General features: G+C 61.3%; 1 protein-coding gene across 4 annotated transcripts in view; it reads right to left on the reverse strand.

The window, feature by feature from the left end:
• The window catches only part of MEF2D (myocyte enhancer factor 2D), a 30,138-nt gene extending 4,916 nt beyond the window's left edge, over positions 1 to 25,222 (reverse strand). The window contains exons 1-9 of one of the 4 annotated variants that reach the window (XM_074318998.2): positions 24,832 to 25,222; positions 9,817 to 10,007; positions 9,051 to 9,254; positions 7,544 to 7,678; positions 6,559 to 6,769; positions 6,314 to 6,370; positions 4,478 to 4,668; positions 4,035 to 4,055; positions 2,806 to 2,935 (exon numbers count right to left, since the gene is read on the reverse strand). In XM_074318998.2, the coding sequence (XP_074175099.2) occupies positions 2,806 to 2,935; positions 4,035 to 4,055; positions 4,478 to 4,668; positions 6,314 to 6,370; positions 6,559 to 6,769; positions 7,544 to 7,678; positions 9,051 to 9,254; positions 9,817 to 9,870 (1,003 nt within the window). In that variant the 5' untranslated portion in view covers positions 9,871 to 10,007; positions 24,832 to 25,222. Of the gene's footprint in view, positions 1 to 2,805; positions 2,936 to 4,034; positions 4,056 to 4,477; positions 4,669 to 6,313; positions 6,371 to 6,558; positions 6,770 to 7,543; positions 7,679 to 7,714; positions 7,853 to 9,050; positions 9,255 to 9,816; positions 10,008 to 24,831 lie in introns of all 4 variants that reach the window. The other 3 variants (XM_074318997.2, XM_074319000.2, XM_074318999.2) reach the window with 3 other exon arrangements.
• Between the last annotated feature and the right edge of the window lie 448 nt (positions 25,223 to 25,670).

Here is a 25,670-nt window from a genome sequence, read left to right on the forward strand (position 1 = left end):
TCTTTACAGCAAGCAGTGTTGCACTGTTGTTGTTTTTGACCATGTGGAAGCATCACTTTTAGAACCTCAATTTAAAAGAAAGCAGGGAGGGGCTAGTACGTTCAAGCGCCTTTCCAAGACAGAGGAGGCCCAGGTGAAGTACCCAGCCCCTGTAGGGTTTCCAGGTGGGAATTCCGCCCATTCTCAGGAATGTTTTTCGCTTTCCCATTCGCAAATCCTGAGAAAAGTTGGTCAGGAAATCGGGAAAATCGGCTCCTTGAACCCAGGTAGTTTGTAGTATTGGCCATCACTTTGTCAAAACGATTCATCTTGGAGAACAGAAAACAGTTTATATCTCGGGATTCGGGAACGGGAAAGCAAAAAACATTCCTGAGAATTGGCGGGAATTCCCGTCTGGAAAGCCTAGTCCCAAGCAAACTGCCATTAAATTGCCACCACACTTCTGCAAAGTCCCCAGTCTCCCAGGCCTGTCCACACAGGACCCGGAGCAGCTGGGGATGGAGCCGCTGGGCCAAACCCCAGAGCACTGCGAGGGGAGAAGCTGGTGCATCCTGCTGCACCAGGATGGACACAATAAATAGTCCAGGATCTACTTGTTACTAATTTCTGAATGAGGCAACTGCAGCCTCCAGTGTGAGGAGCTTGCCCAGTTCACGAGAGAGCCAGTGGCAGGGCTGGGACGATCCTCGATCTCCCTATCACGTCCGTATCTCACCCCAGCGATGGCCAGTCCCCACTGGCCTCTGGCCTTCAGATTCTTGTATTTAAAAAGCAGAGCAAGGGCCCCTGGGGCCGACTACTCCCAACATTCGTGTGACAGAGAAGGAAGGCAGCCCAGACAGTGCCTCCCGCCTGTCCTGTCCCTCATGAGTGAATGGCTGAAACTCAACTCCCAGGCTCCCACCTGCCCAGGACACTCCCACTCCATCCACCTGGACGCTCGTTTCCTCCGAGACAAGAGCAAGTCGGCCTGCAGGCCACCTGGCAGCTGGCTCGGCCCCTCCAAGAGTGACCAGAGCCAGACCTCTGCAGCCAGTGTCAACAAGGGGCCAGGCCTGTCCCTTACCCGAGACACTGCCAAAGCCAAATCACCCCCAGCCAGAACACAAACTAGGGCCAAGGGCTATAACCAGTGAACAACTAAACAGCAAGATGTTTGCTGGGCTTTTGTTTACGTACCTGGAGTCACCTGAAAACACCTGCTGTTTAAACTTCCCGCAGCAGGAGGGACTGGAGCCCCTGGCTGCTGAGAGGATATGAGGAAGGCCACACACTTCCCGGGAGGCCCCAGGGGCAGGCCCAGCGTCCCCACCGGCTTTCACACTACAGAGACTAAAGTCTGGCCTGCTGCGCACCAGACACCCCTGAACCTCCCTCCTCACTCACAAAGTGGCAGGGGCGCGAGAAGATGGCAGAAAACCACCACCATGGCACTGATTCCCCCAAAACAACAGCTCCTGAAAAGTGGTCTGCGTGCCCTCTGCAACCACCCCGCCTGCCCTCAGGGAGCCGGCTTTTCCGGGGGGGGGGAGGGGGGGGGGTCCTGAGCCCCAGTGGCAGGGCTGGATGAGCCTCCGAGGCCGCCTGTCCGCCCACAGCTCTCACAGATGAGCAGACTGGGCCCAGGCGTGCGGCCATCTGAAGCTGCCCGAGGACATAACGACCTGGGAGTGGGTGCACGTGTGGACAAAGGATTGTGCAGACGCATATGCCAGGGCCCGGCCCGTCCACCTGAGGCAGTTCTTGCAGCTTTCCTTCCTGCCCCAAGGGGCCTTGCTACACACAGGTCTGGGTTCTGGGGGTACCTGCATTGGGGTCCGGGACCCAGTGTGATTCAGTTCTGGAATGGGGCTTTGGGGGCGGGGAGAAGTAGGGGGATCTCTCGGTCTAGTCTGAGGTCATCACAGAACAGCCCTAACACAAGCTCCCTGGAGGTGCGAGGACCTGGGGACGGCAGAGGGCTCCTCGGCAGGTAACAGCCCAGGCTCTCCAGCCCCATACGTGCTTTGAAACAGGATGACGGGCGCTTTCCCCTTGGGCAGCCCTTCCTGACACAGCAGCTTGGAACGCAGGCAAGGACGGCTGACAGTGTCACAGACTGTTCCTGGGACAGTGTGAGTGGGTGGCACAGGCCAGGGCAGCCCTGGGGACCCAGAACGGCTGGGCACTGAGTGTCCTGCCTGAATCCTTCTACCTAGAGACACCTCCCCTGTGTCCCAGTGACTCTGCCTTCAGCTCCCTCCCCCCAAACTTCGTCCTCCTGGCCCCCATCAGTCCACCAGGCACCACCAGCCAGCGTCGGGGCGAGAGACCCCCACTCTGGAGTCCCACGGCCTTCCCAGGAACCTGGACAAGTCCTCTCTGTGGCCCGCTCAGCCTCCCTGTCTCTTCTGTCTCTGTTCCCTCATCCTCCTCTAGGAAGCCTCGCTGCACTGGCCATGTCCCCTCCCCACGCCCTAACCCTGGTGGCCCGAGGCACCTACCAGCATACCCCTGGCCTGGCTCCTCCGACGGGAGGCTCCCTAAGGCCAGGGCCTGCTTTCTCCACTAGGTGCTGTATTAAAAATAAGGGATCCCCAGTTCAATCTGAATTTCAGATGAAACCATTATTTATTTTTCATTGTTTTATCTGAAATTCAGATTGAACTGGGCAGTCTATGTTTCTATTGGCTAAATCTGCCAACCTTAACCAGGTGGGGGCTCCCCCAAATCAAAAGCCTTCCTCAGACTGGGGTGTCCCTCAGAGAACCTCTCCGTTCCCTGTCTGGTCCCTTCTCACACAGCTCACAGCCCAGGGACACTCACCTGTGTTGTAGGCGGTAGGCATGGAGGAGAAGGGGAGGCCCTGGCTGAGTAAACTTGGCGTTGCCACGGAAACCACGGGGGTGGTAAGCGAGTGGGTAGACTGGGAGACCCCAAGGCGCTGGGCATTGTTCTGTAGGAAAAAGCTGTCGGTCAGGAGATGGCAGGTGGGGAAGCTGCCCAGGCCTTGCCCTCCACTCCAAGGCCAGACTGGCGTCCCTGAATCCAGGCCCAGGTGGGGTGCTGGAGCACGGAGGCCCCGCAGTACAGACACGGAGACACTGAGGTCCATGGAGAGGGACATGCCACACGCACCCACTCACACGGACACACATGCAGAGAGGAAGGCACACATGCTGGCCCCACGCCGTCTCCTCAGGAAGTGACAGAGGGGACAGAACTCCCAGCTGGTCCCTCTGGAGTCTGCTCTCCACCCATCTCACTACAGCACACGCCGGGGAAGGCGCGCTGGCATCTGGGCGCGGAATGCGTGTGCCTGCGTGTATGCACACACGTGCGTGGGGCTGTCAGCTCCATCTGCCGCTGACTCACTTGTTTATTCCAACTCCACGCTGGGGCCGAGACTGCCGCCGTGTTGGCCGCCAAAGCCTGCCTGCCTTTTCCAGCCTCTCTGGCCTCCCATCAGGGAGCTGGGGGGAGGAGTCCCCACCCCACGCCTGGCTGAGGGTGAGTATGTAAGAGTGTGTGTGTGTGTGTGTGTGTGTGTGTGTGTGTGAAAGAGAGAGAAAGAGGGAGAGAGAGGGAGGGGGAGAGAGGGAGAGAGAGAGAAACAGGGAGAGAGGGAGAAACAGAGAGACAGGCAGAGGGAGAGGGGTGGGGAGAAAGAGAGAGAGGAAAGGAGAGGGAAGGACAGGCACGCGAGCAGTCCAGCCCCTGGTCTAACCCGGGCATCCTGGGACACAGCCTGGGGCTGGCCCACTCCTCTGCACACACACACACACGTGTGCCTGCATGAACACAGCATCACACACGACACCCATATGCACCCACGTACACACACATGCAAGTCTGAGCCCTCACCCCCGCCTCATTTACCTCGGTGTCCCACTTGGCACTGAGCACAGCCCCCGGCAAATAACCAAATAACCCACGACACACGCTACACACACAGGCGAAAGGACAGGGCACACATGTAGCCCATGCTGGCACCGCAGAGCCCCGGGCTGACCCAGAATTCAAAGCCACAGCAAACCTCTCCCCGTCTCACTTACCAGGTCTAAATGGTCCTCAGTCTGGGAGCAGAAATAAAACCAAGGGACGTTCAGTCTCTGGCCTCCACCCCTCACGCCCCCGCCCCCACCGCCAGCCCGTGCCCCTCGCTGTGTGGGAGCAGGACGTCCTGCCCACTTCAGAAGCTGCTGCGTCCCCACGTCATCTCATCCCACCATGCTGCGGTCATGGCACACCTCCCCTGTCCCCCGTCACAGAACCTTCTCGCCCATCTCTGTCCCTTCCGACTGCCCCAAGGCTGGGACCTCTGCGTTCCCACCCTGTGTGAGGCCCTCGGGGTGTCTCCCCCACCATGCTTCCCTGAGCTCTCCTGGGAAGTCTTAACTGCTAGGTAACCGTCTCTCCTGCTGGAGGTCAGCTCTTTCCTCCGTCCACTCTCCACTCCCAGCCCGACCCTCGCTCGCTCGGCCCAGACCCCACTCACCAAGTGGTGCATTAACCCCTTTCCTCCCTGGGACGTGATCACCCTCAGGTCGGGCTTGCGGCTGGGGGCTCCAAGCTGGGCGCTGTGGGTGGGTGGGGGCGGAGACTTGGCAGGGATGACCTTGTTTAAGCTGTTGCCATTGGCCACGGGGAGGAGGCCAGGGGAGGCCCGAGCACTGACGTAGCCGTTCCCTGCAGGAGAGAAGAAATGAGGCTGAGAGGAAATGCACAGACCCGCCTCAGCCCTGCCAAGTGTCCCCATGACAGTACTGTCCCCCAGCACTGGTCAGAGCCACATTCGGGCTCTGGGTGGGTATGGAGCTCTCTGATTTCCCCTGAACCTCGTCCTCCAGAATCACTGGGTTCGTCCCTAAGCGATGTGTGAGGGGCTGGGTAGCAGGAGCTCCGAGGTTCATGGGAAGGATGAAAAAGAGTCACAGTGACCACTAGGTCCTCTGGCAGCCAAGTCTCCCCCATGTCTCCCAAGTCTCCATGTACAAGAAGGACCTTTGGACCCCACAACCTGCCCCGACTGGGCACACCATGGCCCAGGTTGGGAAAGGGGGGCCAGCCTGGAACTGGGGCCTCAGTGGATCCTGGTCACCAGGGCAGAGCAACCAGGGCAGAAGGGACCAGATCGAGCTGGTCCCTTCGCCACGAGCTAGGGACACTGCGATTAGGATGAGCATGTAACAAGCTGCTGCAGCTCTGGGGAAGGTGAGCCGTTCACTGGGGGCTAAGCCAGCCACCCCCATAGTGAAGACTGGGACAGTAAGCGTAGTAACTATCTTCACATCTGCTCCACGTAACCTACGTGCGGCTTCCACACACATATTCTCTCATTTAATGCTCACACTACTCCTCGAGGAGGACACGGCACGTATCTTCAGCCCTATTTACAAGAGGAAATGTGAGGGTGGCAGAGGTGTCATGACTTGTCAGGGCACACAGCTGGAGGCCACGCTAGGGCCCTCACCACTTCCCACGTGCCAGGTGTGAGGGCCCGTGTGTGCCGCTGTTTCCTTGAGGTCTGAGGTCCCCCTCCTTGCAGAGGGAGCGTATTCCCCCGCCTCTCCCATTTCCCGGGCCTGACACAATCACTGCCAGAGAGCCATTGCCTGGTGACTGGTGCTAAGCTGGGGGACTCTGGGGCCCAGAGATGTGGGGTGACCCCAGTCAGAAGTGTCACTTTGCTCTGTCGCCTGAGAGCATACTGCTGCCCTGTAAGTGTGTGCCTGCCTCCATCCCAATTCCCGGATCACTCTGGGAATGGCAGGAATGCCAGGGTGACGTCAATGGTGACATTCGAAGTCAGTCACCGGCCGGACACCGGCACAGGGCAGGAGGGGCTGTCAGCTGCCGGGGTAGGGGTGTGTGTGGGGGGCAGCCTTTCCTGTGGCTTACTGATGTGTGCTCACAAGTGCGCATCGAGTGTGTAATGTTTACACAGGTGAGAGTGAGTGTGAGAGAGTGTGTGCGCATGAGTGTGTACGTGTATGTGTGATCTGTGCCTACTGGCTATCAGCCAATGCCAGATGTATTTGTACCCCCAGATCCCAACCAGACTCTCCCTCTCAGTTGGAAAAACTTGGATCTTCTCCTCCAACTAGAAACGTTGGTCCGTTCTCTCAGTTTGCCCAGAATTCCCTGAGTTGACAGCTCACACCAATTACTGCTACAGACGAAAAATTCTCAGAGCTTTGGAAAGCCTCAGACTGGACCTCCAGTTCAGACCCCGGGGTCTTCCTCGCCTGTATCTAGGTCCTTCCTGGTCCCTGGACCCTGGCTCGCTGAGCAGGAGGACCTTCCCCCACCCCGGAAGGGCTGCCACACTCACCCACAGGGCTGGGGCAGGCTCCATTCGCACTGTTGAGGTCTCCCCCCAGCATGGCCCCTGGAAGACAAGCAGAACCGTGAGCTGACAGGACACCCCCTCCAGAGCGGGGTTTGGGGACTGACCGGGCAGAGCCACGTAGCCGGGAGACGCCGTGCAGGTGCCAGGACGCTCTCAGTTGAAAGCAGAAGCCCAGGTCCCCATCCCATCTCCCGTCCACCTCAGCTGTCCGCCTATAGCCCGCTCACCTGCACTGGCGGGCCGCTGGGGCAGGCCGGGGGACACACTGTTCCTCTGTAGTGCTGGCTGCTGGGGGGACAGGAGCCGTGGGTCCGTGAGGGATGACGTCACCAGGGAAGGGGTGACCAGGGAGCCGCTGGGGTTGCTGAACTGCAGTGAGCTCTGACTGGACACGGGCACTGTCACGGGCATGGCAAAGTTGGGGGCCGGGACAGCTGACTAGACAGAAAATGGAGAGTCAGGGTAAGGCCAGGGTGACCCCTACTTGGGACCCATCTCTCCTGGGAAGGCAGGTGAGAGTTGTTCCGGGGCTGGGCGGTGCATCCCAGGCCAGCAGCCCCGTCTCTGCCCGGCCCTCTGGAGCCCTGCCTGCCACTCCCACCAAGGAAACACGCTGCTGGGGGTGCTGTGGGGTCCAGCTTTGGCCCCGACAGTGAGGGCGGGGCTCTGCCCACTGCAGAGGGGACCGGCCCCCTGGGGCCCCCTAGTGGAGACGGGTTAGTCCTCAGCCAGGCAGGACACACAGGGAGCAGGTTAGAGGCCCTGAGGACAGATGAAACACACGGCTGCTGAAGGCCTGCGCCTCCTTCACTTGTGGCGGCTAGTCCATCCGGCCTCCCCCTCAGGGCTTCACCCCACCTCACTGCCTCTCCTAAACAATGCTCCTGAGTGTCTGAGCCTGGGGGTCCGAGCAGGCCTGGGGGCCTGGCCCCAAAAAAGTCCCGACAGAGAGCACATTCCGTCTGTTCCTGTCTTGTACAGATGTCACGTCATCTACACATCTCGCTGGTGAGGGGGACACGGAGGCCTCTCCCGGCCTATGCTCCCAGTGAGTCTCAGCAAGGGTCACAGGCTTATCAGGGCCACGGTCAGAGGCTCCTCAGGAATCACCAGCAGCCCAGCACGGCTCAGCACACACCCCCTCAGGTCCGAGGCAGCCGAGGGCAAAGCCACACCATGCACCACAGGGGCGTCCTCCACGCCACTACTCACGGCCAGTCTATAACTCTGCATCATTTTATCAAACTCCTCGTCTATCTTTTTATATTTCTCCTCCGTCTGGGGGGTCAGGGCAAACACCTCGTCCACCTCGGGGCTCTCACACTCCCTGTGTTTCTTGTGCAGCGCCTGGGGGGGGGCGGGAGGGGCGTGAGTGGGGCTCACCCCGTAGCGCCGGAAGAGCCCGTCCAGCTCCTCGCTGGCGCGCCGGTACTTGTCCTCCAGCAGGGGGCTCTGTTCCAGGGAGTCCTCCCCGTCGGGCTCCGGGCTGTCGCAGCCGTTGAAGCCCTTCTTCCTCAGCGTCTGGAACCGCACGGCAGTCAGAGGGGGAGGGGCCTCCCCGCCTGCCTCTCCTGCCTCTCCGGAGCACTGGCATTCCTCCCGAAGACCCCCGACTTCTCCCCAACCTCCTTCTGCAGGGGTCCCGGCATCTCCCCAGCCCTCTCCCTCAGTGCCACCCCTTCCGACGGCACTGTGTGATGAGGGGTGAAAGGTGGGCACAGCCCAGGGAACGCACTGGGCGAGACGTGGGGAGGGTTCTGGGTGACGGGCTGAGGGGCTGGTGCCTGGGCGTCCCCAGGGGGAAGGTGGTCAGGGCTGGCGTTGCCCAGCTCAATTCCTGGGCTCTGCTTAGAAGATGGGGAGGAGGGAGAGAAACAGACACGAGACAGAGGGAGAGGGGCAAGAGGGAAAAGCACAGGGGGACTAGACTTACTGAGTTCCTGCCATGTACCACCCCATATGCTGTCCCAGCCCAAGGCCAGAGCTTCTCACATGTGGCCACACGGCGTAAGGACACACCTCGTGGGTGTGGGCAAGACCCCAAAGCTGCCCTCTGCATGCTCAAAACATACTCAGACACTTGCGCTGTCGTTAAAATGAATGCAAATTTTACATTGCAGCCCACGGTAAATGTTTTCTCTAATACAAAAAGAAGAGTATTTCCTCCAAATCTCTGAGTCCGTCTCGCTCAGGAAGGCTCCTGGGACCCTCTCCACCAGCACGAGCTCACAGCCCAGGACACGCGTGCCTCATGTGAGGAGCGAGAATGGTGCCATCTCGTTCGATCCCACAGCACCCTTCAAAGCAGGCGCTGGCCCCATTTCGTGGAGATGGGTGGGCACCCAGGCTTGAGAAGGCTAACCCATGTGCCCAGGCCACGTGGTCAGGAAAGGCCAGAGCTGGGTCCCAAAGCCTGCATCCCTCAACAGTTCACAATGGGAGCGCTCTCTGAAACAGAGAGCCCTAGGGACAGGGACAGCAGGAGATATGCAAACAGAGAGAGAGAGATGAAGGAAGCGTCAGATGCAGGAGCAGACCAAAAGATGGAGGGATGGGGAAGATGGACAGAGAGCTGTCACATCACGCCCGAGGGATGTGAAGAGACTGAGGGTGCACTGCCCCTTCCTCCACGCCCGGGTCTGTGAGCGGGCGTGGGGATGTACACGCGGGTGGGGGCGTGGGGGTGCGGGCAGGCAGGGGAGGGCGCGCGCGGGCCCACCTCGATGATGTCGGCGTTGGTGCGGCTCTCGTGCGGCTCGTTGTACTCCGTGTACTTGAGCAGCACCTTGTCCATGTCGGTGCTGGCGTACTGGAACAGCTTGTTGGAGTGGTTGAAGATGATGAGCGCGATCTCGCAGTCGCACAGCACGCTCAGCTCGTACGCCTTCTTCATCAGCCCGAACTTCCGCTTGGTGAACGTCACCTGCAGGGGGGCAGTGGGCGGCCAGGTGGGGCTCAGTCAAGGCCTGCCCAGGAGCCCCACCTGCAGGCCGCTGGACGCAGCCCCTGCCTCGGGAGCCCCCACGTCAGGGTGACACAGCTCTGTCCCCAGGAGTCCCTGGTCTGGGGAAGAAATAGGCCAGCATCCCATGGCCAGGACACATCCCACAGCCCACTCGCTGGAGGCAGAGGACTCAGATTCCAATGGAAGCACCTCCGCGTCCCTGTGCTGGGGACTATGACAGGTCAGGGAGGGAGGACAGAAGGGCTTCCCGCTCTACCCCTGGGGTCGGAAGATGGAAGGATTCGGGCGTGGAAAAGGGGAGTCCCGAGGTCGCTGGAGGCCTGCCCCTGGCTCGTGGGCAGGGGTACAGGACAGCCCGGTGAGAGCAGGGTTCTAAGAGCTGCAGGGAGGTGGGGGTTCCCCCTCCATGGCAGCCTCCAGACCCGCTTCCTCCAGGAAGCCCTCTCAGAGTGGCTGCAAGGAACGGAGGCAGAGGTCAGTGCTCTGCCTCACTGCACTGCGGGCCCCAGGACCTCCTCACCTGTCGGTTCCGCTCATCAGTGATCCGCTGGATCTGAATCTTTTTCCTCCCCATCTTCTCCGGGGATCTCAGTGCCAGGGAGGGGAGGGGATCGCTGGGTGGCGGGTGGCGGCTCGCCTCACACTGTGCTCATGAACGGCCTGGCAGCAGCGCTCAGTTCATGGTCTGCAGGACTCCTTCTGAACAGCCACCTGGGGGGGGGGGGGTCACGAGAGGACTGTCAGCCAGGCAGCCCTCAGCCCTGCTCCTTGGGTACACAGGCCGGGCCCACAGTACCCCGAGACACGCAGGCAGTGTCAGCTCCAGCCTCAAAACGAAGACATGGTGGCAACCCGAGGGGACGGCATGCGGCACCAGGCACAGCTGGACCTCACACTCAGGGCCCAGGACTCTGGTCAGGCCCTTTCCACACCGTCACTGCTGCCCTCAGGTTCCAGGTCAGACAGAGGACGTGGCGTTGCCTGGCTTCTGAGGTCTGGGTCTTAGAAAACACCCCACCCCTTTTTTCTCCCCAGAGCCCACCCAGGGTAGAGACACCTGGGCTTGTCCGCTGCTCTCTGGCCTAAAAACAGTGGTTCTTGTTCAGGAGCCTGGTGCCACGATGGTGTGTCTGCGCCCCTGCTCTACACCCTCAGAGCAGGTCTAGAGCAGGGTCGTCATCACACCAGCTCACGGAGCCCAGGAGCCTGGCGTCCAGAGCGGGGCTGGGGCTGCACAACCACGAGCTCGCCAACCAGTCCGCTGGCTTCAGCCTATGAGTTTATTTGAAGAAAGGGTTCTGCTGCCATAAACAAATACATAAACCACTGCTCTAGACCAGAGTTTGGCCACTGTTTTCTGCAAGGGGACAAATAATAAATATTTCAGATGTTGCAGGCCATACGGACTCTGTTGTAACTACTCAACTCTGCCTTGTGGCATGAAAGCAGCTGTAGACACACACACACACACACACACACACACTGGCGTGGCGGTGCCCTAACAGAACTAGATTTATAAGAACAGGCACGGGCGCAGCTCGCTGATCCCTGCTCTAGAGGAACGGGCCAAGTCTAGAACCCAAGCTCAGTCTGACAATGCTTCCCAACCTCTGTCACCTTGTAGCATCGAGAGAACATACAGAGCTGCTGCTGTACGCAAAGGAGCCCGCTGGCAGCCAGGCACACGGGCACCAGGCAGTCCGCCTATAAACCAGGCACGGCCCACCGTCTCCCATCAGAGCCAGGACGGCACTGTACAACTCGGGGGCACACTGGGATGGGAGGGGCGTGGGGACGAGAGCCCAGCCGGAGCCAGGAAAGGTGCATGCTGCCAGGTGTGGGCAGTGCCCCAACAGGCTGGGTGAGTCCTCAGGGGCTGGGGAGGCCCAGGGTGGGATGGAGGCCCAACGTGACCCCGGAGTTCCTCCAGCCCTTCAATTCCTGGAGTGTGTGCATGAGAGGTGGGGCCTCCTGGGAGGTGGTGGAGGGTTTGGGGCCCGTGCTTTCTAAAGCCTGTCGGCTGGGTCCTGGGAGGAGCCCGGGCCACGCAAATCCAGCGCTCCCTCCAAAGACCCCACTGCAGAGGCCTCCCACCCAACCTGGGCAGAGGTGTCACTGGGCTGTTTGATGACAGACGCCTGTAATTAGGAGCCCCCATTCCCAATGGCTGAGCCTGTTCAGCTCCACTCAAACGTGGCCCCCAAGGGTCCACAGTAGGTCCTAATGTTCAGCCTCCACATCTTGGCCATGGAGGAGGGAAGGCAGGGAGTCTGTGCACTTGGCAGGAAGCAGGAATGCCCCTCCCCACCTTTCCCATTACCAGGACTATCCCTTGGGCCTCCCCAAGCCCAGCTGGAGAGCCTCCACTCTGTCCAGATGTCTTTAGAAGGCACGGGAGCTCCCTGCCCACTCCCAGAAGGACCTCCACCCACTCTGTGCCCAGGTACCACCTCCCGGTGCTCCTGTGCCTCCTCCTGTCCCCCTACAAGGGCCCTAGGACAGCAGCAACACAAGCCCAGCAGACACCTGAGCCCAGAACCGGCTCCAGCCCCCCATTCCTCGCCTGTGACCCCAAACCCCCATGTAAAGGCTGCAGCCCAAGGATTTCAGCTCCCCTGCCCCCCAGTGCAATCCAAAGGCTGTCTTTTCTAGAGCTGCAGCGAGACGGGCACAGTGAGGTTGCGGGGCAGGCGCAAGGACTTAGGGGGAAGAGGATTCCCCGGTGGGGCTTTGGAACCCCGATCCAGACCGGTAAATGCCGTCACAGCGTCTCCTGCCCTCCCTCTCCCTGTTCACTATCACCTTCTCACCACCTTTTGTTCAGAAGCAGATTCTTGCTACTATGTAACCCCTGTCGTTCACGGCCGATGCCAAGAGCAGGTCTTCCTCCAGGTGGGGAGAGAAGGCTCTCAGCTGGCGCTCGCGGCCCCCAGAAGGCCACTCCTGCAAGCCAACTTCACTCCTTTGGCTCCCCCAATTATTTGCTCTCAGGGTATCTTGTTCTTTCCAACACTTATCACCATCATAAGTTATTGCAGTTCTGTGCGTCTATGTAACGCCTGACCCCCCCGTGAAACTGAAGCTTGGTGAGGGCAGGAAGCACAGCTGCCTGTTCCGCCACCCCAGCCCTGTGAGGAGAAGCTCAGGAAATGTCTGCTGAAGGGAAGGACTGCTTCATCTGTGTGACCCTGGGAGAAGCCCTCTGGTGGTCTGGCGTCCACCACTCCTGCTGCAGGACCAGCTCCCTCTGTGCTCCGTGGAGACAGAACCCTTCCTTTCCCAGCTGCGCCTGAAGCGCGTCCATTTGGACACCATCTACCCTCCAACCAGCCCTGCCACTCGAGTCCTCAACCCTCCCACTCTTGGGTGGGCTGGTACAGAGGGGGAGACTCTAAAGTCTTCTAAGGAGCAGCCCTGAGCACATGGAGCTAGAGAGGATGGGGTTGCTTAGGCAACTGTCGCCTGGCAACCATCTCCCTGGCTGATCTCCTCCACCGCCCCCCACCCCCGCCTCATGAGGCTGGGGGAGCTGGGATGCGAGAGGTATCAGGACTGAGAACACGGAAGCCACAGGGACCCACGGAGCGCCCCGACAGGGGCTCAGGGCACCGTGTTTCCCTACTCCCCGCCAAGGTGGCCCAAAGCACTTGTTCCAATCCCATGTCGCCAGGCCCGTTCCCCACTGCCCCCGTCTCCGTGCCAGCACTGCCAGACGAGGAGATGGCCCTGCCTTGGCCGTCCTCCCTCCTCTCCCAGCAGGAGCCCCCTGCAAAGCGACTCAGGCTGCACGAGCCTGCTCTCCAGGCCACACTGTGCAGTCCCAGAAAGCCCTGAGGCGAGAACATGAACTCAGCCCTGACTGGTAGGCGGGGTGCTGGAGCCTGGGTGCGCAGAGCGTACCCTGAACTGGTACATCCAAGGTGTGGAGGCCGCTGGTGTCCAAGCGTCCCTCCCACCCAATTAGGGAGACTGGTGAACACCTGGGCCTCCCTAATTAGCCGTCCGCCTGATCACCTACCTAATCAACTGCCAGGAGCCAGCGGCCTCAGCATCTGGTCTCCAGATGTGAGCCTTCTCTCCCTGGCCTGCCCTGGCCCCACTGTTCTCCTTTCCTTTCCCACCTGCTCCTCCTCTAGGATGACCTGGCTTTGGACGACTTCTCCTGGAGCCCAAGGCTTGGGAGGGCTTAGGGCTGCCATGGAGACAAGGACGTGTCCAGGATGGTCTTCATGCTCAGATGACCCTCAGCCTACACCTGTAACTCTGTGGGCTGGCAGCATCTGTGTAACCGAAAGTACCCCCTCCAAGTCTCTGGCTGCTTCTGATTCTGATTCACTCCCTAGGGCCGTGCTCTCTGGGCAGGATGAGGCGAGGCGACCTCCCGGGGTGGGGCGTGGGGGCAAGCAGATGTAGGGCCCTCCCCCTGGAGACTGAAGGAGCAGAGGACAGCAGACGGGCTGAATGAAGGGAGTAAAGGGGGTCGCACAGCAGCCATTGCACATGGAGAGCAGAGGACACAGGGCAGCAGGTTCACGTGACAACACCCTGGACGAGGAGCAGCGGCCGAGGGGACCGAGGGAACGAGGGAACAGGAGACCCAGCGGACCCCCACGGACAGCCATTTCTCCAAGCCACTCTCCAGCCCAATAGGAACACATGGGTGGTGTTAACATGCAAATGAGGTACAAACAGTATGCAAATACACCCCAAGGGGGGTCTCGGTTTGGGGGGGCAGGGGACCAGCAGCAGGCCTCTGCCTCCCCCAGTGTAACACCTCCGGGTACCTGAGCAATATTCAAACCATTCTCGGGTTTCAGAATGATGCTATCTCAGTTCCTGTGTGAAGGTGGCCTGGGGCCAGCAGGGGCGGGGGCAGCGGCCGGGCTGTCTCCCCAAGCAAAGCGAGCAGCAGTTGTGACAGGGCTGCCCTTCCTGGGGAGCAGCAGAGAAGTGCCTCCCAGTGCCAAGTGTCAGGGGAGTACCTGTGTCCCCTCGACCCCACAGTCCCCACCGTGTCCGTCCTGAGGACCTGAGGACCTGAGGGGGCCACACCGGCCACTCCAGCGCTGGTCCCAGTGGGGCAGGTGCCCAGAGAGGCTGAGGGAGCAGCCTCCGTCACAGGGCACTGGCTTCAGCCCTGCTCTTCCACACGGCGAGCGAGCAGTGAGCGAGCAGCTCTCTCATTAAGCGGGCCCTTCATCCCTCCCTGCCAGGCTGCTCGGGGCGCAGGCTGTGGACTGGCGGGGAAGGCAGGAGGCACTGCAGACAGCTGTCATCCCTCCTCCCGCCCCATCCCTGTGGCTGGGCTGCAGGGCATGAAATAAGCAGCAGGCACTGGGGGAGGGGTGACAATCCAATCCACCTGTCACCCCCACAGTCAGGCGGCCTCAAGCAGCCTGCTCACTAATGAGGGAGGAGGCGTGGGTGAGGCAGATGCAGAGGGGGTGGCAGAGGGGGACAGACACACAGACGCAGGAAAGGAGACAGGGAAGGTAGCGAGGCCAAAAGCAACGCCGCGTGTGGTACACGGGCAGACAGGAGAGGGCCGGAGGAGAGAGGGAGGTTCGCAGAGAAGTGACAGAGAAGAGAGCCGAGAGCCGGCCCTGAAGCCAGGGCACGTGGCATAACTCCACAGGACGCCATCCCCGCCCTGAAAACTTGCAGTCCAGCCAAGAGACAGACAAGAGAAGGGCAGGTCCCCCTTGGGCAAGGGCAGAGAGGCCAGGGGGCCCCGGGGGTGCGCTGGACCCAGCCCCGCCCCCCACCCAGGAGCACTTCGGTCCTTGAGGCTCTGGGCTCTGCCTGACTTTAAGGGCAGGCAGGTGCTGAGAGTGGGCAGAGGTGAGCCCAAGGCCCGCGGGCCCTCTCAGGTCCCGGGGGACCGCTGCTATTCCCAGCCCAGCCCCAGCTCCCCACCTTCCAGTCCTTCACTGACCGCAGCCCCGGGACCGGGACCGGTTCCCTCTAACCAAACACATGTGAGGAGGTCTGAACAGGGCAGGAAGGTGAACCCAGTGACCGCCCCCGAACGCCGAGAGATGGGGCCCAGGAAGAGGGTCCAGGGTGCACAGGCCTGGGGTAGATAACCTTCCTTCACAAACACCGTACTGGTCCCGAAGTGGGGGGCATCCCCCCAAGTCTGAGCAAGGCCATACGGCCCCTCACCACCCCTGCCACCGCCCAGTTCTCACCCCCTGCCCAGCCAGTGCCCCACCCAGTGCTCCCCTGGCTCCGTGTTCTGTCCCCCCACCCCCACGGCAGGGGCAGAGTTCTCCTAGGTCAGCTCTCAAAGGCACAGGCCAGGCCCCCACGCCATCCTCCTCCCAGTTTGGCAGGCGCACTACCCAAACCCCTGTTCCCACCATCCTCCCCTCCCTGGGGACTCCCCTCCCCCAGCCCAGCAGCCTCAGGGTTGGGCAGGGGCTATTTTTAGCCTGGGCACTGGGCTAATTTTAACTCACCCACAAGGGACCTGGGGGCGGGCTGTCGGGCTGGGGGAGGGGAGGACCAGTCCAGGAAAGCTGGACCTGCCACAGGGGTGGTCTCAGGTCCCAGGCGCCCTAGGAATGCAAGTGCGGGCGGCACTGCGGCCTCGGCTTAAGGGGCAGGAATGGACTTGCCAAGAGGAGCGCCCGGTATGGGAGCCCTCCCCTCCCTCCGCTTCCGCTGGACAACTCTCCCCTCTCCCGCGCCCCACCCTTGGGCTCCCGCCCTCTCCTCCTTGGCACACCTCCTGGGATGGGGGTCACCCTGCTCTCTGCCCAGGAGATGCCTCTCCAGTGAGGGTCTGTCTCCTGAGCCTCCTCTGCTGCTTCCCAGCCCAGCTTATCCTTCCTGTAGCAGCTGCGAGGTGTTTGTCTCCCTACAGAGACAGCGGCCAGCCCCCACCCCCGTGGCCTCTGGGCTGGCTCCTAGGAACCTCCCCACCAAGCCCTGCAAGTTCCTGGAGCCACCCAGCCACATCTCAGGAAGAATTTGGGGCAACGGGAGATTGAATCCTAGTAGACACAAAGTGGGTGGGGTCCCAGGGAAACATGGGGGCTCTGGGCGGGGATTCTGGATACCTGCATTCTAACCCCTGCTGTGGCCCTAAGTCACTGTGTGACCTTGGCTAAGTTACTGCCCCCTCCAGGCTTCACCCACTGGCCAGTGCAATGGGTCCGTAGAGTGCATGAGGGACACAAGTGCCATTCCAGCCTGGACACTCGGTTCCCGTGCTCTTCAGAGGCCCAAATGGAAGGTCAGATGGTGATTCCATGGAGAGGAAGCAGCAGACTCGGCCTGGCTGGGCCCACTGTCTTCCTGCTTAAGGAGGGAAGGCAGCGTGGAGGCCAGAAGACAGCCCCAGAAGGGAGCTGAAGGGGAGTATTTCCTGAACCCCCACAACAGACAGGGCTCAAGGCTGGTGCCAGGTGGGCACACAAGGGCCTGGGGCAGATTCAGTCATGCCAGTCCCCTCACACACAGGGATGCCTGTCGGCCTCAGGGCTTGGATCCTCCTTGGGGTTCCTCAGTAGGGACTGGCCCAAGGTCACTGTCATGGGCGCCAGTGGGGCCTGAGCCCTGCTTCATGCTCCACCCCAGCAGGCCCATCAGTAATGACTCACGACTGCCCATTTGCATGGGGATTTGCATAGTGTCTCTGACCTTATTCCATCAGGCTCGACTTCCCATTCCAGAACCTGGGCCACCCCGCAAACCGAGGCACTTAGGGACCCCAAATGGAGCTGTTGGAACCTCAGGCTTCCAGTCCTATCCTTCTCCTCCGGAAAGCATTCCTGAATTGTCCCCATCCCCCTGCCAGGGCGCTATCCAGAGCTCTCATCCCATGGGGTCCTCCACTCATGTGAGGCAGGATGGGGCTGGGGAGGTGCCGTTGTGAGAAGTTACCGGACAGGATTCAGAGGGTGAGGTGTGCTGGCTCCACGCGGCCTTGGGGCTCCCCAACAGAAAAGCCCCATCCCCTCCTTGGTGTGGAGGCGGGGCAGCAGGAGGATGGGGTGGGGGGGGTCCTTCTACCTCGACCCCTATTCCCAAAGTCCACTCCCAAGAGTGCCCAATGAGAGGAAACGGCCCAGTACAGCAGGCAAGAGACATGCCAGACCACAGAGGACTCCCCAGGCCACAGTTCTGGGCCTCTAAGTGGTCCCGGGGCTCCAGTGGCTTTGTCAGAAGACACCCAACTGAGCACGGGTAGCTGGGGACATCTGGAGGACACACAGGCCCCAGCATTCCACTCCAACCAACGGGAACTGGAAGACCACCAGTCCCCTGCCCACCCTGGTGAGGTCAGACAGTGACCTCTGCTTGTCAGCTACCGCATGGCACTGGCAGCCGTGCCCTCTGAGACAGTGAAGCCCAGCAGTGCCGTCTACTCCTGGGAAGTCCTCCGGGCCAGCGAACCGCCACCCCTCCCAGGAGCCGACCACGGCACTGCCTTCCAGTGGACAGGGGGGCTGAGGAGAGGTGGGGGCAGTTGGGACGGTTACTGTGTCACCTTCCACCTCCCCACCCAACTTCCCTCTGGGGTCTCAGGAGACAGAAGTGAAAGTGGCAGCTGGGGCCTTGGGGGCGGGTCAGCCTGCGATCCGTTGGGGTGAGCATGACACCAGTGCTGGATCTGGGCTGCCTCCCACTGTAGCCGGGGGTCTCATGGTTAGATCAGGGGAAGGACTTCCGGTGGAAATGAGGGCAGGGGTAACTATGGAGTATGGGCCCCTGGCCAAAGGAAGAGCAGGCTGAAGAGGAAAACGGGGCGAGAAGAAGGCAGGAAGACAGTCTCAGAGGGGCACGCTCTCCCAGGGCGGTGGTCTGTCCCGTTTAAAGCAGCAAGACCCTTTCTTCTCACCCTCAGAGCAGGGGCAGGGTGCTCTAGCTGAAGCAGAGGAAGCAGGTCAGGCCCCGCTTGCTGGGACAGTGAGCACACAGCGAGAGGGGAGGGGCCTGACCCTGGGCCCTCAGACTCCACAGCAAAGGGAAGGTGGAGGGTCAGAGCGGGAGGTGTCCCCCCTACGGTTACAGACAGGGGCCCAAAAGAGGCCAATCCAATCAGGGAAAGCAAATCCTCCTAGAGACTTCATGACCCCGGGAAGCCACCCAGCAAGGACTTAAAGGGGCGGCTCAGGGCAGGGCGGTGGCTGGTCCCCTTCTGCCTGGAAGGACAGTCCTCTAAGCCCCTGGCAGGCGAGGGCGGGCAGCGGAGCTGCGTGGGCCTGCGAGGCGGCCAGCCAGGCAGCTCTTACAGGATTAGCTTGCTGCTTTCAGGAAAGGTGCCAGGTGAGGCTAAGATGCCCAGCCAGATGGAGGGGGGCCAGGCGGGCAGTGGGGGGGGTACCTGCACACGGCTATGCAAACACTTGCCCCAGATCCGACTCGTGCCCCTTACCCAGCTTCTCACCCTTTCCTGGAGACGCTGTGCAGACCCCTCTGATTTCTGCCAGCTAGGACCCCTGCCTACCAAGCCTTCTCTGCCATGGCTATGTCTGGAGCTGTCCTTCCTCTGAGGGCGAAGCCCTGCCTGGGGCTGCTCAATCCTCCTGCTGCTCCATACCCAGGCCGCACCCCAGGGAGCAGGTGAGGGGGCCAAGAGGTGCCTCCGCTCCCCTCCCCTCCCCATCAGCTCCCCACCCCCAGGCTGACAGGTGGACAAGACAAGAGGGAGCAGCTGGTCCCGGACACCTGTCCCCACCCAGTCAGCTGGGGCCCCAGGGCCTGCCACGGGCAGGCTGCACAGGGGAGTCAGCAGGGAAGCAGGCAGCTGTGGGGGCTGGAGGGCAGGCCGGTCGTGTCCGGGAAGGCCTGAAGCAGGCCCTCCTCGGTCAACCCCCATCACCCCTCAGCAAACACAGCGCCCATGCCTCCAGGGGAAAAGCTGCTGGTTCGAGGTCATCTGCTTGTCCCCTAGCCTCCGTGCTACCCCATCCACCTGGACTGGAAGGACCCAGGAAAGAGACAGGCCCCTCCTCCCCCCACACCTGCTCCCTTGAGGTTTGGGGATGAGCTCTCTAATTTCTGGTTCCCCCAACCCTCAACCCCAAGTATTTGCCGGCAGGGTGAGCGTGCAGCCACAGGGATTGGTGTGGAGGGCTTCTGAGACGGGGAGACGGCTGGATGGGGGCGGGCAGGGCTGCACACAGACTCCCAAGACCACCAGGACGGGGGGGGGGGTCCAGGGGAGGACAGACTGCACCCTAGGCCTGGAGGACCCCCCCAACACAGACACCTGCGGGTCCCCACCCAGGACACTGCCCGCCCCGCCCCCCTCTGGCTGGGCAGCTGCCTCAGGAGGCAGGTCCTAAGAAAGGAGGCACCCAGTTTCCAAGCACCCACTCTGTTGAGCACCACACATTTCCCCGCTGCACCGCCTCGTCCCCAGGTGAGGTGTCTCTTTCCTAGAAATGAAAACCAACTCAGAGCTGGGCAGGGACTTGCCCAAGGTCACCGGGCAGGAATAAGTGGCAGAGGTGGGCTGACTGCTGAGCACAGTGCATCCTGCTCACCCTGGGCCAAGCACAGGCCGGGTCCCCCCTGGGCTCGGGCAATTCCGGGCCTCGGACCTGGAAGGCGTGGTCCAGGCAGCCAGGAGTGCAGTCTCTCTCCTCATCCATTTCATGTGGCCATTCCAGGGGGTACTAACGGGGCCCCAGGAAGGGTCTCTTGAGGGTCAGTCATTCCTGCTTCACAGGGGACTCTGTCCACGGCACTCAATCAGAGGACAACACCTCAGGGAAACCAAGCACCTCCCCTCCACCTGCCACCAAACTGTAGCCCTCTGCCTCTGCCAGGGAAGCCTACCAGCCGGCTCTTCCCGCCACTGCGGGGCCTCCCAGGGCCTCCTGTCCCACTGCCCCCTGCAGGGCAGGTCCCTTCCTGAACACCTCCTCACCGGGAAAGCTTGAGTAAGTCACTGAAACCTTTGCCCATTCTCCTCAACTATAAAAACGGTGTGGACAGAATTGAACGAGTCTTCGTATGTTTGCAGCACAGAGCTTGGCACACAGGGACACACAAGTTAGAAGCATCCTTCATCCAATCCACAAGGAGCTCAAACGTTTTAGTTGTTGGTCTCCCAGGTACACTAGAAAATAGGGTGAGTGGGGTAACGCTCCCTCGACCAGGTGCAAAAAGAAGCTCCTTCTCTATACGCTTCCCTGGGGAGTGGCCAGAGCGCCCAGCCAGAGGCACTGAGCCAGGTCAGTGACCAGGCCTAGAGCCCAGAGCCTCCTGGGAGGGTGAGTTTAAATGAGTAAATATGGTCCCGCCTGGGTGTGGCCAGCGGCAGGCCTGGCGGACAAGTCCCTCCCCTCCCAGCCGAAAGCAGGAGGGAGGGAAGATCAGAGAGTGGGGACAACTGTCCCCCCCAGGCTGCCAGGGTCCAGGCAGAGTCAGTGAGTGCATGGCTAGGCTCCCAGAAGGGGAGGCTGTGGCCACAGCCTCAGGAAAAGGAAAAATCAGAAGAAAGCAAAAATTAATAAAAAGGGCTTCGGGGACCGCCCAGCCAGGCATCTGCCCCCAAAAGCCTGAGGGCTCAGATGTAACCCTGGCACCTCAGAGTGGCCGCACTCGTCAGGGTGAGTGGGGAGGGGAACAGAGAGCAGTGACAAACCCCCAAACACCCAGGTGCTCTGATCACCACAGGCCAGGTGACACCCTCCCACATCTGGGAAGCTGACTTATCCAAGGACACCCCGTCAGTGTGAGGCCAGTGTGAGGCTTGAGGCAGGCAAAGTCAGGGCCACAGAGAGGGACTGTGGGGGAGGGTGGGGACGTAGGGGCAGGGATGGCAGTCAGCCAGGCCCCTCTACGCACAAGCCCGTCTGTAGTCTGACCTCCATCCCGCCTGCTTCAGCCAGCCCATCTCTCATCCTGCACACCCTTCAGTGTCTTGAGTCCAGCCCCCCGCCCCCCACCGTATCCCCAATCTCCAATCCTTTAATCATCTTTGCCACTCACTGCCCCTGCCCCCACAGGGCGGCAGCTGCTCCGTGGGTGTCTGCACACGCGTGTGAGCTTGGCACACCTATGACCACGGTGCCGGTCAATGCTGGGGGCCAGCCAGGGGCACCTGGGCGTGCCAGTCTGCCCGGCCGCCCACCCAGCACCCGCAGCCCTCAGCTGGGGAAAGGAGCCCAAGGCAGCCATCCCACAGCTCCAGGACACACTCTCCTCAGAATACTTTCAGCCCCAGGTAGGGGGAGAAAAAGTAAATATTCCGGGAGCCAAACTGCACCATCCCCACTAGGCTAAAGTTCAAGGCCTTTCAGCAGAGCCACCAAGAGCCACTGAAGAAGAAAACGCTTTGAGAGCCTCTTCTTTCCCAGGCCAAGTCAGAGTCCTGTCTCTCCCCATCTACTCCTCTGGGAAGTTCTTCCTGAGGTCTGAGCCCCATCCTGCCTGCTGCAGTTGTGCACAGACAGGGCAACCACGACACAGCAAGCTTCCAGAACAGAGCTCGTGGCACCTAGCACCTCCCCCTCCCCCCATGAGTAAGTCACCCAACTGGGACAGAAGGACAGACAGTTGGCCGGACTCCGAACCCATGACTGGCTCATAAAAGCCACCAGCGATTACAGTGATGCTGAGGCTATGCCGCCTGCGACCATCTCCTGCTTCCCTATAAAAGGGAGGTAATTGCCTCAAACCGGTTGGCCTCAGAAAGCCTGGCGAGTCCCAGCCACGGTCCCAGAGGCTGGGGAGAACCCGCCACCACAGTGCCACAGACCCAGAACCTGACCCGATGACAGGTTCTAGGTGACAGAACCCAGCTGAACACCAACTCGGACTTGTGCCCAGGAGGTCGAGGCCCCTCTCACCCACCCCATCAACGCCTCTTCTCCAGTAAAGACCACCACCCTCTGGCAGAGAAGCAGGAGCCTGGCTCCAAATACAACTAGCGAAATGCTGGGACCCCCCCCCATTTGTCGCTGACTCCCCTTGCCCCCACAGAGATACAGAAGTGGGTGTCAACGTGTTTGACACAGGGCCCACCCACACCAGGCCTGCACCAAGGTAAGCACCGAGATTCCGGACCCAGTGCCAACCACGGAAGGCAAGGGCCCAGCTGGCCAGGAGGGGGCTGGCAGGACGCACAGAGGGTGAGGGACGCCCACAGCAGAGACCATCCCCGGGCTGGGTCAGAGGGGGAGGCTGGCAGGGGCTAGGTCACCATACACAGGCCTCTTTTCCCCCGGTCCCCTCAGGGGTCAGGAGGCCTCCCCTAGCCTCCATGCTACTGGTTCTCCAGCCCCCACCTGGGGAGTCTACCCTCTGCTTCCTCCCCCATCACACCTCCCAAGAAAGACCCAGGGAAGATTTCAAAAAAAAAGAAAAAACTGCTGGAGACAGATTATATAACAGCAGCCAGAAAGACTATCATATCTCCCAGCCTACGAAAAGAGCCAGTAGCCAAGCAGGGCCGAGCTGGAAAGCCCAGGCCCCTCCAGCCCAGGGGCGGCAGGTACAGAGTTGGGCTGGACAATCGGCAGCGCGCAGCACCCTTCCACCACTCTGTTCCAGGCACTGAGTGCAGCAGACAGAAGCTCCAGCCCAGCCTCCCACGCCCATCCCCCAACACTAGGGTTATAATGCTCTCTGACTGGCCCTGCTTCTCCCCTTTGACCACGGCCTCCAAGAGCAAGGATTGTGTCTTCCTTCCTATGGTCTCTCCCTCGCATGACGCTGCGCCTGAAACAGTGGCAGCTAAACTGAAGTTCTGACACAGATTTGCTGTGTGGTCTTAGGCGAAAAGTGTAACCTCTCTGGTCTCTCAAGGAGTGTGTGTGAAAGCTCCTCCTTTCCCCAGGGAAACCAGGGACCCCTCCCCTTAAACTGTACATGTACACACACACACATACACACACACCCCAGGTGTGTTGGGGGCAGGAGAGTTACCACAAAGAGAACATGATCACTGAGAGTCAAGGGTTCAAATGCCTGTGCTGGGGCAAGTGGGAAAAGAGCAAAGCGTAAGCTCCAGGTCCCCATCACCTCACAGAAACAGGTCCTCAGCCACCCTCACATGGATCCCACCCCACCCCCACCTCCTGCCCAACACTGGGAAACCACAGGAAGGAAATTCATTCCCAGGCAGGCCGTGGGAGCTGGGACGGCCAGGCTGAGACCTGGGGCGGGTGGACATCTGTGAATACTGACATGTGCCTTTCTGATGCTACTGAGACTTCCATGCGGGGGGCTGGGAGAGGAGTGGGAGGTGGACAGCTCCCTGACTTGAAAACACCTAATCTTGTGCTCCCCTCCTATCTCCAGGCCAGAGCAGCCCAAGGTCACTGCCCCAGACGGCAAACTTCCCATAGTACAGGCTGGCCCCTGAACTGCCTAGGCGACCCATTGAGGGGGTGGGGGAGGGCCACCCCCCCAACCAAGACGCCAGGCCTATAAGGACACCTCAAAGGGGGGCTCAGCACAGGAAGGGGACACAGGACCCACCCACAGTGCCCTCCCCCAACCCCTCAACAATGCTCTGCTTAAGGGGACTCAGGGCCTCCCATTCGGAAGGACAAACCTGGGATAACCGAGCCAGTGGCCAGGAGCCTGCCCACCCCCACGAGCCCTCCTTTCACACCAGACCTCAGGTGGCTGTGGGGAGGTCAGTTTGAATCACTGGGGGAGGGGGCCCCTTTCCCCGCATCTCTGTAAGACCCACACTGGCAGGATGGGGCTGGCACTGGGAAGAGAGACTAGATGCATCTCAGTCTCCAAAAGCCCCCCACCCCACTCCCTGGACCCCCACTCCAAGCCCAGTTCAGCCTGCCATAGGTGGAGAGGGATTGGAGAACTCTTGCCCAGATGTTGAACAGCTGCAAACTTCTGGCCGGGGGTTCTCCAGCTGGGGCTCCTGACAAACCAGATCAGGGGTCTCGGAAGAGGGCTAGGAGGTCCCAAGGAAGGGTCCTGTGTGCCCACCTCCGTGGTGACTCCGCGTCCCAACTCCACAGGCACCCGCCAAACATGAGTCCCAGGCACACACACACTCACACACCCCAACCCACCACCTCGGTGTCATCTGAACAACATCCCCCCCTCCCTCCCCCGCTTCCCAAACAGCTGCGGCTCCCCCCGCCCCCACCCTCCCGCCGCCCTCCCAGGCCCCCTTCTGCACCATTTCGGGCCAAGGAGGAGGGAACAGGCGGCGCGAGGAGAGAGAGGGAGGGAGGGCCGGCTGTTAAAATGTCAGTCGGTCCCGGCTGTCACCGGAGACCCCTCTAAGGATGGCGCCCCTTCCCACACCACTCGGAGGCCGTCGTAACCCCCGGACACCAACTGACCGGCGCGCCCCCAAGCCGCCCATCCCCACCCCGACCCCACAGCCGACTCCCTAACACAAACAGTCCCCCATGTAATCTCCCCCCAACGCCACACGAAAACACAGCCAGCTCCGCGACTTCCTCTCGGCCCAGAAGGCCACCCCATCCCACCCCTCTGGGGGACGGTCTAGACCACCCTCCACCCCAGCCCCAGGACGGGGTGGGGGAGGGGGCCTCTTAAAGCGGCAGACGCATTATTTTTCTCTACTCACCGGCCCCGCTGGGGCAAGGAGAGGGTGTCACGGCAGGGAAGCGGCAGCCCTCGCCCCTAGTCCGGGGGATCTTCAACACCGGGAAGCCGCAGTTCTGGGCGGGGGAATAATAAATGAGGCCGGCGTCCGCGCGGGCCCTGGGCGGCGCCGGGGGGCCTGGGCCCCCGTCGTGGGCGCGGGGGCGGGCAGGCAGCCGGCGGGCAGGCGGGGGATCGGGGCCGAGCGCCCAAGCCGCCTCGGCTGTGTTGATATTTTGCTTCCTTCCTCCTTTCGGGCTCCAAAGGTAACTCCTCCAGCCCCCGGGAGTCGAGGCCGACGTAGGCACAGCTCAGCCTAGCTTGAGGGGTGGAGACAGGGGGTGATGGACAGCCGGGGGGCCAATGGGAGGATCCGTGGGGGGGCGGGGCGGGGCCGGAGCAGGGGCGGGCCCGGGGACGCAGCCCCGCCCCTCGCTTCCCCGGCCCGGCCGGGCCGGGCCGGGTCGGCCCCCACCCGGCCGCCCGCCCAAGCTAGGCTGCAGCGCCGGGTACGGCAGATCCCTCCGCCGGCCGGGAGGGAGGGAGGGACAGAGCGAGGCAAAGTGGGGCGGCGAGACCCAGAGGCCTTTAAAGGGATCGGCCCGCGCCCATGGTGCCCCCTCGGAGCTCGCGGGACGGCCGCCTAGCACAGCTGCCACCACGCGCTTAAGGAGGTCCTTTCCGGGGAGGTTCTGCGAGAGCCGGACACACACGCACACACACACACACACACACACACACACACACACACACACACTCCGACAGCTTCCCCCCCACCCGAGCCCCAGGAGAGTTGAGCGGTGGAAGTCTAAATAGATAAAT

Source organism: Rhinolophus sinicus, chromosome 7 (genome assembly GCF_057876585.1).
Source record: "Rhinolophus sinicus isolate RSI-liver-muscle chromosome 7, RSI-T2T, whole genome shotgun sequence".
NCBI classification, from domain to species: domain Eukaryota; kingdom Metazoa; phylum Chordata; class Mammalia; order Chiroptera; family Rhinolophidae; genus Rhinolophus; species Rhinolophus sinicus.